Source organism: Bactrocera oleae, chromosome 2 (assembly GCF_042242935.1).
Source record: "Bactrocera oleae isolate idBacOlea1 chromosome 2, idBacOlea1, whole genome shotgun sequence".
Classification (NCBI taxonomy): Eukaryota; Metazoa; Arthropoda; class Insecta; order Diptera; family Tephritidae; genus Bactrocera; species Bactrocera oleae.
Genome location: NC_091536.1, coordinates 99,102,698 through 99,115,634, shown reverse-complemented (window position 1 = coordinate 99,115,634; position 12,937 = coordinate 99,102,698). Strand labels below are relative to the sequence as shown.

The following is a 12,937-nucleotide window of genomic DNA, read 5'->3' as shown; positions in this document are numbered from 1 at the left end:
AATGTGATCCTGTATACCAAATAAGAGTCTTGTATCTTGTTGTGGAGCTTAGTTATGGCAATTTATTTGTTTTTGATTAATGGCGTTTTGTGGGCGTGGCAGTGGTCCGATTACGTCCATCTGTAATACCAACCGTCTTAAGGTACCAAGAAATATGTATACCAAGTATAAGTATAAACCGTATCAAAAAGTAAAGTGCAGCTCGGCTCACTAGCGCAGTTGGCTCCCCACGAAGTAGTTCCTGCCAGTAGAAAATACTTCTATTTGCTAATTACAATACGATACTCATTAAATGAGGAATAAATGCATTCCACCGAATTAGATCTTACTGATTATAGTAAAAGAAAGCGAAATAGATAGTCTGGTGAGAGATGTAAATAAGTTTGAAAATATTTAAATTGTAACCCGATGTTTATATAGCTGTTCCAAAGCGGATCGTGTTTTTCTTCCAATCCTTCAATGAAATAATTCTCTAATTTTCCTTTAAATGTACATATGTATATATATAATATATTAAGATCACCTTTATAAGTATCACCGATATGGTGTTATATATATATAAATGATGAAGATGACGAGACGATTTGAATTCCAAGTGACTGTCTGTCTGTCCGCGCAAGCTATAACTTGAGTAAAAATTACCATATCTTGACCTTACTCTCACTTTATATATTGGTGATGGTTTGTGAGGAACCTTAATGAAACTCAGGAATCATTTTTTTGTTAATAATATGTAGTAATGCCAAGAATAGATATAATCGAGTCTATTCTCTCCTTATATCCCATATATCGAATATAAAATTTTCAAACTTCCAGTTGCCTTTATATCTGTCAATATGTAGAATATCTTAGCTTAATCTTAGTAATGGATATACTTGAGTTTAATGTCAAAGATATGTAAATTTAGTCTACGAATTACCTTTTTACTTTTATTATATATTACTTATAATGATTTTGTTATATTTGATACTAACAAACCTTATGCCGAAAATGTTGTGTCAGTGTGTGAGTTATTTATTTATGAATTGCTTGAAAAAATGTTCTCGAATATACCTGAGTAATGTCAAATGTAAGTGTAATCAGCCAAGACTTTTTCATTAACCTGTTTAGGTTGCTCAAAATATGTGTTATTAAGTGGTTTAGCGCTGAATATGAATGGAATTGGTCTAGACGTTTTGCCCACCAACTCAACAGATTAAATTCAATATCTTCGATTTAGTTATATCCCATACTACAATATTTGTTATCTCCTTTGAAAATTATTTTAATATAACTTTAGCTGACGTGAAGTAAAATATAGCAATAAAACTAAGTGAGTCTATAACCTTCGAAATAAGTTGATAAGATACCAATTTTTATTGTAATCCATTCACGATTTCGTCGAACAATGAATGTTTAATTCTTTCGCAACATTTTTTAATATAAAAGCTCGTCAACCCCTGAGGATATTTCCCTGGTTTTGAACCTTTGAAGTTGTAAGAGTATAAAATGTTCGTTTATACCCGAATTTAGCGATTCCTTACTTGTCATTCTATCTTTCTTAATTAACAATTGCCTTTCTACAAGATCATCATCATGGAAAGATATACGCAAGAACAACGTTTACAAATTATTCAATTTTATTATAAAAATAGTCGTTCTCCAATTGCAACTTTTCGTGCGCTTTTGCCATTTTATGGTTGTAATAATCGTCCACCTGTGCTCGCTATTCGTCGAATCGTTGAAAATTTCGAGTGTACATTTGCTTTACATAATGTTCAGTGCCAGTAAGACAAAGAACCGCTCGAAGTAATGAAAATATTGCTGCTGTTCAGACAAGTGTTGCTGAAGACCGCAATTTGTCGATTCCAAGAAAGGATTTGTGCTTACATCCATATAAAATTGTTCTCACTCAAGGACTGAAGCCATTGGACCACCGTAAACGTTGTGAATTTGCTGATTTTGTCTTGGAACAACTTAAAACGATAACGATTTATTAGGAAAATCATCTTTTCCGATGAGGCTCACTTTCAGTTGAGTGGTGCGGTAAATAAACAAAACTGTCCATTCAGATACGAAGAAAATCCACAAATTATTCATGAACAACCATTACTTTCACCTAAATTGACAGTTTGGTGTGGTGGAATCATCGGTTAGTACTTCTTTCGAAATGAAGCTGGTAACGGTGTCACTGTCAATGGAGAGCGGCATAGATCTATAATAACCAACTTTTGATGACCGCAATTGGAAGAAGTTGATCTTGACATTTATTGCGAGAAAAGTTTGAAGATTCTATAATTTCAAAAATTGTGACATTGAATGGACTCCAAGATGTTCTGATTTAACACCATGAGATTACTTCTTCTGGGGTTATTTAAAGTCATTGGTCTTTAGTAATTAACCAGACTCTCTTTAAGGTTAAGAAGTCAATATTGAAAGGCTATTCACGACATACGACTTGATTTAGTGAGAAAAGTACTCAAACATTGGGTTCGTCGTATTCGTCCTGCAAAAGAAGTCGTGGAGGCCATTTGAATGATGTTATATTCAGAACTCAATTGTATCGATTGTACTTTACATTTAATAAAAAATATTTGAATTTCCTTAACAATTAGTATTTTTTTTTTTTTAAATAATCATATCACTCTTATTGGAAAACCCTGTCTTATATTTTATGACTCACACCTTACGTATAATTTTATTGGTTTTTATTTCCAGGTATTTTTTACTTTTTTGTAGTGTTTGCGGCGGATCTTTTACATTCGTTTAATCGTAAATGCATATTTGTATTCACATTTATAAAATAGCACATATTATAAGATATTAATTGGTGATGGAATATGAAACTACTGCAATTGAAGCAGATAATAATGTGGCAAATACGGAAGTAGCCGTATAAAATACAACTTCAACTAAAACAAATAATGAAGTATGAAATGCCGAAGTAAGTTTCGGTGAAACACGCCTTTCATTTAAACCTTCTCCTATTTGTCGAAATATAAATAGGATCCATAGAAATTGAAATGACCAAAGATGAAGAATGATTTTTTTGAGGTCGCTGCTTCCATTCATGTAAAATTAGATACGAAGTGTCAGCTTCGAGTAATTATTAAAATTCAAAACATATTATTACAGGAAATGGAAGCTGCTCAGAGTTAAGAAATGCATGCACCTACCTATTACGGTTTTCAACTCTACTAGGTTGAATTGAAGTTGAATTCAACTTCAGATTAACCCAACTCTTTTTTGGTTTACAGGCATACTATTATCAGGAAAGGATTCTCTCTGAATTTCAAATATATATCTCACACATTGACCGATATTTTCAGTAAAAAGTCAACTATATGTACTGGGGTCCTATTGGGTACCTTAGCTTGAGCTGTTTTGGTTCGATATGGACATAAGGTGGTACAATTCAAAGGCACTCTTCGTGCAAAGTTTTATTAACTCGTCTCTTCTTCCGGATCCTTTATATATTGTATATATATAACCCTACCTTGGGTGATACAAACAACCGTTAGGTGCCCAAAACTATTATACTCTGTACCAACATGTTGCAAGAGTATAAAAATGATCAGGATGGCGAGGCGAATTTAATTCCGCTTGTCTGTGTGGCCGTAGGTTTGTCCGTGAAAGCGAGATATCTTGATGAAAGTCTGTGCATGTATTCATTGGCACTCTGAGGAGGTTGGTATTACACATGGATAAAATCAGACCACATCACAAAATGCCGTTATTCGAAAAAATATAAAGTGATTTAAGTAAGTTAGAGATCATACTTCAAAACTTTAATTTGATACAGGGATTAGTTATTACTCATGAAAAGGTGAATAATTATTAGAATGGACTTTAGTTCTGATCTAAAGCACATCCCGAAAAATTACAATCACTTTATGCATTTCTCAGGTTATCGCCTGATTAACGCCTACATCTGCCAAAAACTGTTTAATAATTATCGTTTAGTTAAAACCCTAATTACGGTTTACAACTCGCCTCAATTAAACAGAAGTTAATGCAATTCAACTTTAGAACAATTTAGCTCTGTTTAATTCAATTGGTCTAATTTAAGTTGAAGTTGACATGGCCAACCTAAAAAGTGAAGATTTGTCAGATAACTAAACAGTTAATGGAAGTTTAAGAAATTTAAATTTGGGATATTTTTTTCTGGCTTCACCTTTTATTTACATTTTCGTAGCTTCGCTCTTTGTCAAAGCAATTTTATAAATTTCGCATGCTTCTTCTTGATGATGGTTTGCTGCTTTTAACAGTATAGAAACAAAGCTGCTACTTTCTACCATGTACAGATCCTCCTTATTCTTATTGATTTTTCAAAGGTTAGCTGTCAAAGCAAAATAATATTAAATTTTTCGTTTTACACTGTGATGGTTGTAGGTGAGCTGATTGCAACATATGTACATATATTAGTGAATCAGAAAGTCGGTAGACAAATCTAAAATGTTAAGGAAATTGTTTTAAGATTCAAATTCTGGAAAATCAGAATAAAATAAATGTTAATACTATTTTGACAAATTTATTAATGGGCACAGATAAATTATCGAATGCAGTGGTGTTTTGGTAGTGTTCAATTTAATTTTGAAAATTATTTTATGCTGTCAGTGTTGTGTATTACTTTTTGAATGATAATTAGAACATCAATTTATTGAAAATAGAGTATCATAATTCACGTCTGTGTTTATTGCGAATTTTTAGCTACTCCGTACACCGGGCAATATACAACAGTAAACTAAGAAAAAGTAGATTTTAGCTTCAGTTGTCCTTAAAGAAATTTTTATCATAAAATTCTGGTTTGTTTCTTTTTAATATACATTTTTATATTGTATTTAAATCTGTAAATTTTTACACACATATACTTTTGTCTACATTTATTAAAAACATACTTTATATTTAATAGTATAATGTCAATAGTATTGTATTATATACATATGTTTGTCCACATTTAGTAATATACATACATGATGATGTACGAACTAACTAAAATTATTAAGAACAAGTAAGAAAGGGCTAAGTTCTGCTGTAACCGAACATTCATACTCTTGAAACTTGCAAGGATCAAAGCCGGAGAAATACCGTCGGTTGTTGGCAAAACTTTATATAAAAAATTGTTGCAAAAGCATTCAACATTCATTGTTTGACGAAATCGTGGATGTATTACAATTAGGTTTGATATCTTATTAAGTTATATTATAGGTCATAGACTCACAATTTTTTTTAATCTATATATTACTTCCTGTCAGCGAAGATTATATTAAAATCCTCCTCAAATGTGACATAAACTCAACCGAAAAGGCTAAATTTGATATATTGAATTGATGTGCAAGCGCTAAACCAAATAATTTTTAAGAACCCTTGTCCATTTAATTTCAATAAAATATTACACATTTTGACCAACCTAAACGGTTTAAAGACAGGTGGAAAGTATGAAATCACTATATAGGGTAGGAAAAAGGTCTGGACTGTTCGCACTAGTTTTTGATATTGCTCAGATATACTGGATAACATATTTTCAAACAATTTTATTTATACTTGTATTTAACTCCTACATTTACCGATACTTACTTTGTTGTAGTTTTAGGGCTATGTTTTGTTGGGGAGGTAGTGAAGAAATGCAAATTTTCACACCATTTCGAAAAATGTTGGAAAACATGCTTCCGCTAAGTCTGGTGGATATTTCGTTAGTTGTTTGTGAGATATGCACATTAAGTGATCTATTACGGTTTTCAACCCAACTCCAAAAAAAATTTGGGTTGAAGTGTTGTCAAACTTCAACTTACTTTTTGGTATTACGGTTTTCAACTCTGTGCCAGTAGGGTTGACTAGAGTATCAAAAAATTTTAACTGCTAACAAGCAGTTGTAGTTAAACATTAATGATTTTATTAATAAATAGAACAGTTTTATTTATAATTTTAAACTATTTTCATCTGTTATTATGTACAAATCCATAGGAAGGTTAAAAATTTGTTGAGCTCGTGGAGTAAAATCTCGAAACTGGATGAGACAAGATGCAATATGGAAACATTAAAATAAAACTAATTTACCGCGGGAAGTGTTTCGAACGTAAAGAGTCGATACAATCTACTACTCCTAGGAATATACTTATTGAGTAAAATTAAGTTTTTGAACCGTTTTGCTCCTCTTCAGTCATTGGTGTTTTATCCACAGCGCACAAATATGGTGTTCAGAGTATATAACAGCAGATTTTCTGAGATATCGTAGGTTGCTTCAGCCCAAAGATAAGGAAGTTGGAATGGATTTAAGTCATCACAACGGCTTTTTCTTATGCGCAGCACATCAGTTTGACCCCAACATTTTTGTCATCGTAGTATATGTAAATCAAAACTAATGTCCATTTTAATAATTATTCACCTTTTCGTGAGTAGTAACTAAATAAAATTGTTTTGATTTTTCGTTTAAAAAATTTCAGCTGTTTAATTGTCTGTTAAATCTTAATTTTTTAGGTTGGCAACACCAATCAAACTTCAACTGAAAATAATTTAAAATCGTGATACCAAAAAAAAGTTGGGTTGATTTGAAGTTAAATTGCTTCAACTTGAATTCATCCGAGTGGAGTTGAACACCGTAATAGGGGTAAAAATATTTCAGGGTGTGAGTCAGACCTGATTTACCAAAAAATGTTAAGCCGTAAATGCCCTTCCCTCTACCAAATTAAATTTTTGTAGTATGTTTTCTAACTTAGTTAAATCACTTTATATTTTTTCTAATAACGACAATTTGTGAGTGCCAATGCCGTCTTGCCATCCTGATAATTTTTAAACTCTTGCAACATGTTGCTACAGAGTATAATAGTTTTGTGCACCTAACGGTTGTTTGTATCATATAACGAGTCACATAAGGGAGGGAAATTTTCAGTTTAAATTTTCTACAAAGTGGGCGTGGTCCCGCCCTCTAATAGTTTTAATTGTGCATATCTCCTAAAAAAAATATTTTTAGCACTCCTATCAACAGTGTGAAAATGGTTAACGGTTTTGATTAAAACTACTAAAAGTGCGATAGCTCATTATATAAACCAGTCAGAAACGTTGAATTTTACACTTAGGATGATACAATTAAACTTTATAGGAGCTAAAGCAAAAATTGGGCGATGGGTGTGGCACCACCCACCTTAATGGGAAAACACATGTCTCGGTATGTTAATAGTATGTGGTATTGACAAAAATTTATAAAATCGGGTCAATACTACCCCAACTCTCATATACTAACTACTGATAATGACTTTTATTATTCTAACAAGTTTTATGCTGAATAAGTCGGTCAGTGAGTATTATTTATATATATAATATATATAATTTTAACATTTTGAACTAGTAAAGTGTATTTAATGTCTCATAATCCCTAAGTACTTATATCTGATATTTTATTATTTCAAGATATGTTTTATAGGTTTATATCTATGAAAAATATACATTATTTATACATTGTTCTAGTTTGATCATATCTGGTAAAAATTTCTCTTTACCATCTTCAATATGTCATGGCATTTTGTTGATAAGCCAAAACCTGGCACAGAAACCGCTTTGGAAGCCTGTGATTATTTTGTGGATGAAGTCATTGATTTTTCACATTCCTTAGGTAAAACAAAACTCTACACGAATCAATTTACTTTTTGAATTACTAAACCTTAAAATGTATATCCTTTTTTATGTATATTTAATGAAATTTCTTTTTATTTGCAGATGCACGCGAACAAGTTCGAATGATAAAGCATCGCGAATTACGTAACGCAGTGATAAATGGCGATGAACGTACAGTTTGTGTTCTTTTGGAAGCGTTAGGTACTGAAAGACAAGTTGTCACGAATATGGCGCCCGCTGGAGCAAACACCTTGCTTTATCTGTGAGTTTCACTGTATATGGAAATTATTCTGAAATACTTTCACATAATGATTTGTACTGAAACCAATTGTAAGAGATTGAAAAATATGGTAGTCAAGTTGTAATGTTATCGTTATTATAACACACTAGGAAACCAGGGCGTGTGAGTCAATTGACAGGTAAATTTACTGGAAATCCAAATAACTTCATCTTTGGATGTCGAAATGAATAAAGATCAGAATTAGATTCAACATAATAGTGATGGAGAACATTAACAGACTATTTACAAAAGGCTCGAGCTTAAAAGTACATTTAAAACACTAATACTTCGCTCGTTTGCATCACCGTATTTGAATTAGTTAAAACTCGCCAGAAACAGAGCGTCTTACGAGTAACAGAGATTCCTGTAAGTCAATGGAGTGCATTTTCTGTGTTTATTGTTGTGTTAGCAACATGCCTTTGAAGAAGAATGGTTCAAAATGTGGCTCGTATTTCATACAACCCTGAAGCGCAGGTTTGTTTTACTATTTATCGCTTAACAAACTATTTGAAGTTATACTGACTGAATTGTGTTTGGCTATATATTATTACAATGCTTTACTTCACAAATTTCTGGCAATTTGCGCACGTAAATTTGCGATAACTTGTGAGTTTTATTTCCGCTTAAATATTCCTAATTGGTATAGTGCCTGTACTTAGGGTGGGACGCAATGACAGACAAGTTATTTTTCCAAGCGAATTTAGATTATTAATGTCAATTTCTCCCATAACGACGAGGTCGGAAGCGAAGTGAAGTGTTGCTTTTAAAAATTGCTGAGAGTTGTTTGAGAAGATAACGTATGCATCATAAAACCCGTCGTTTATATTTAAAAAATATGAAAAATTTAGTTTCTAAGATATAATTTGATACAAAAATTTATAATTTTAAATTTAAAGCCAATGAGGTCCTTTATTCTATAAAAATTTGATAGTTTGTTTTATGGTATATACAATTCTTAATATTTTAGGGCTTCACAAGCTGGATATGAGGGCATCACCAATCGTCTTTTAGATGCTGGAGCTGACGGTCGTTCACATGCCGTTACCAAATATTCACCACTTTATGTTGCTGTACATCATGGATATTATAATATAGCAAAATTAATGTTGGAACGGTTCCCGGAATTGATAAAGGTACATATATATATATATATATATATATTATATATCATTTAGTTTGTGCCTATAGGTAGACATATGTATGTAATTAAACGTGAGTTTTTATAGCAACCAACAGTGGAGCGCTGGCTGCCAATACATGCCGCCTGCATTAACGGCCATATTCCTTTACTTGAGTTACTAATCGGATTTAAATACCCACAACATTTGTATACTACTTATCGCGATGTAGAAGGTCAATTGGAGTGGCGTTTACCTTTCGATCCAAATTCTCAAGATGTAACTGGTCAGACAAGCCTTTATATTGCCAGCATACTAGGCAACAAGGCATTGGTAAATTTGTTACTTAAATGGCGAGTGAAATGTCAGAAAACAGTAGCCATTGAAGTTGATAGAAACGGAAAGGATGCTACACGAAATTCTAGTAGCAGTAGTACCCCTATTACGCCTACACGCAAGCGTATTTCATTTGGTATCCAAGCAATTATGTTAAAATTGAATATTACTGGGGAAGACGATAATCGTGTTGATGTAAGTAGTAATAATAATACGATTTAAGTACTGAAAATAAGTTATTGTTTTTACATTATTCTTTATTTGATAGGAAGAGAAGGATTCTGAAATATGTCCCATTAATTTAAATTTACTTTGCGGGGCAGCACGTGAAACTGCACTCTTAGCAGCAGTGCGGGGTGGTTTTGTTGATGTCGCCAAATTGCTACTGGAACATGGGGCCAATCCTAATATTATAGCTAAACCAGTTGAGGATCAAAATGACCCAAAGTGCATTGAGGAAATATATGGGCTGAGTAATGTTCCAATTACAGAGGCGTGTAAACAGCATTCACTACCGATGCTTGAATTGCTTTTAAAGTAAATTCGTGCTAACTAGCTATATCGCAACAAATATTTATAATTTGTTTTTATGTCATCAGATATGGAGCTCGTGATGCAAATGGCACGGCACTAAGTGTGGCCATCACATCGGAGGATGAAGTAATATTGAATCGCTTGCTTGCCCAACGTGTACATCCTGATTCAGATTATAAAATTAACAAAAAGGGGCTTCCTGCACCTATTGATGTAAATGCTTTTCTACCTTCAGCGGCAAACATCTCATACAGCGCAATGTTTCCTAATGTACCAACAATTATAGATTGGCACAATAATACAAATGTTCATTTGCCATTTGTGCGGTGAGTCTGAATTGTACATGTTTTACTTCTTTGGGTTGATTATAATATGTTTTTGAAAAAAGAGCAAATTTTGATTAAAAGGTATTTTATAATCTATCCTTACTCTCAATGTAACGTCTTTTATAAGATTTTTTACACTCATATTTATATCAAATTAAGTTATTTCACCTGTCATGGAATGAGGTATCTCATATCCTTGAATTCTTGGTATCATATAAAACCAACGTTTAGTGAGAACAAAACAAAAATACGCCAATCAGTTTTATTTTCCGTTTTTTTCTAATATTTTTCCATTTTGAAAAATTCCACTCAATAAAAATACAGAAACATTTTACGTATAAGTAATTTATTAAGAAATACCGAATAGATCTAAATGAGAATGTAACATGTACATCCTTAGACACATTCTACATTCGATGATGGAGAAATTCGTAATCATGCCAGTGATCAGCTCGTCATTATTGTGAGATCTATGGTATCCAGGGAAACCATGCACTACTGCCTGACAACTGTTTCAGCTTTTTCTCCTCATTGCTAAGAAACATCGGGAAAATATCACAATCCTTTATTTTTTTATTTGAGGGGCTACAAAGATTGCAGCACTTATTTTCACCTCTGAAAGCTTAGGAAAAAAGTTCTTCATATATTTGGAAGATGATCACCTAGCTCCCTCCAATTTCTCGGCACTGCAAACTTCATTGCTCTTTTTTCCCTTCCGTACCATCCTTCAATAAAACGTAACATATTATAACCTAATAAATGTTAATAAAATAGTTAATAATTATTATAAAAAAGAGGGAATAAACTCACCATCTAAATACATATACATGACACATGTGGAGTTCATTTTTTGTCCTGATTTTGAACAGGTATATTGAAGTAAGTTTGATATGGTTCGCAAATCTTTAAATTTTTACTAAAATCATACTTTTTCACTCTCCGTTTAATAAATTCGTCACGAATATGACAAAACGAGTCAGCGTCTCGTTTACAACTTCTCGAAGACATTTTGTGCTGGTTGTTACAGGAAAGAAAATTATGAAACACATTATTCCTCTGCAATTTGAAAACACACACTGTTGTACACAAAGAGCGATGCAAGCGATACTACCTACCGTGCTCTATATGGGCGCGAAAATCAAAAATGGTCAAATGACTATAATTGGTTTAAAAGCAAATATTTTCGATTTGCAATCGTCCTTTTCAATATATATTTGCTTATATAACCAGAATATATTAAGTAAAACCCATGTTCAAAATACAAATTTTTATTGTTGACCTGTGTTATATCCTTTTTTTAATTTTTTATATGAGACATTTTTTTTCAGATTAGTACAGAAGTTCGTATTTTATAACGCTTTTATTAAATTCACCTGTATGTTTGTATGTTTCTACTGACAAAACAATGAACAGTTTGATAGGCACTGCAGAAACAAAAAAAAAAGTCTCCTAAAACTATGCAGCTAACTAAAAGCATCCACTATCAATGCTGTCATTTGAATGCAAAATTATTCAAACACATCCTTAAAGAAAGTAGGTAGGAAAGGTTTAAAAAATTAAACACGCTTAGTGCCGTTTCACATTGGGATTCAAAAGAGTCTGATGTTTTTCAAATTTTCTTTTGGTGTCGCTCTGGGCATTCACACGGTCAAAAAGAGTCCAGCAACTCGAGTCTAGTTTTTCTGCATTCCTTTTCACAAAATTTTCGTAAATGTTTGTGCGGTTCGACTGCGTGCTGCGTATTTCATTTGTATGTTGAGATGATGGTCACACATTTTGCTTGCAATGAATTACCATGAATATGGTAGAACAATATGCATAATACAAGTACCTACCCGCTAAATAGTTTCAAAGAAACACTAAAGACGGGAATTCCCTAATCCACAAGAATGTATTGAATATCCGCAACTAATATTTTCAAGGCCAAATTTATAATAGGAATTTCCTAATCTTTAAGTATTAAAAACTCATAATTTCTTTACTCCATAATCTATATCCTCTATTTTCTCCTTATTTACAATTTGTCATAATATTTCTATTATTATATGCATACGTATTTGCATATTACATACAAAAATAGATAACAGAACTCAAATTTGCGATCGAATTCATTTGAAACCGAGCGCTCTTGCAACCATTCAAAGAATTTGAAAGTGAAATGCTGAAAAGGTTAGCAGCGAGCTGTTACGAACAAGAACACAAAGCGTGCCACCCGAACACGAGTGGCACGGTCCCTTCGTCTTTCCTCGTCGTCCCCTCGCCCACAATAAACTGGTATGAGACTCTTTTGAATCCCTGTGTGAAACGGCACTTATAAAGCACTTCAAACTAAAGAGTGAAAAATAATTCTTCTCATTAATAAACAAACAGTAATATTGACCGAAAAATACTTATTATTATATATACATATATATGTATCGTATATCGAAAATAATAAAAGACGTTTCTAGCGCTGTGTTTATAATTCTATTTGCATTTTTGAGTCTTTATTATTGCATGCGTATTGCATGTAAATACATATGTTTGTATGTATGTATTGTCTCGGCATATTCTATGATAAATATATTCAAAGATACATATACTACATGTTCAAAGATATTTGAACAGAGTTAATTTAGCGCTGCCTCCTAAACATGGTCTAACTATTATACTTCGTTACAACAATAACATCAGGTAGTCTAAGAAGGAACATGATACCTAGATAATAAAAAAGTATCCTGTGTCAATTTATTTATAAGTTCACTATAATTAAG

At 32.4% G+C, this 12,937-nt stretch overlaps 1 protein-coding gene and 1 long non-coding RNA gene across 2 annotated transcripts in view; one reads left to right on the top strand and one right to left on the bottom strand.

Annotated features, from left to right (window-relative positions):
• Positions 1–12,937, top strand: part of Lrrk (Leucine-rich repeat kinase) — a 32,212-nt gene that overhangs the window by 3,695 nt on the left and 15,580 nt on the right. The window contains exons 2-7 of the mRNA XM_014232666.3: positions 7,444–7,588; positions 7,693–7,852; positions 8,838–9,003; positions 9,097–9,519; positions 9,593–9,861; positions 9,924–10,184. Coding sequence (XP_014088141.3) covers positions 7,486–7,588; positions 7,693–7,852; positions 8,838–9,003; positions 9,097–9,519; positions 9,593–9,861; positions 9,924–10,184 — 1,382 coding nt within the window. The 5' untranslated portion in view covers positions 7,444–7,485. The remainder of the gene's footprint in view (positions 1–7,443; positions 7,589–7,692; positions 7,853–8,837; positions 9,004–9,096; positions 9,520–9,592; positions 9,862–9,923; positions 10,185–12,937) is intronic.
• On the bottom strand, positions 10,514–12,118 carry LOC118679898 (uncharacterized). Its single transcript, XR_004975440.2, has 2 exons — positions 10,995–12,118; positions 10,514–10,936 (listed from the first exon to the last, which is right to left on the bottom strand). It is a non-coding gene; the product is annotated as an uncharacterized lncRNA (long non-coding RNA).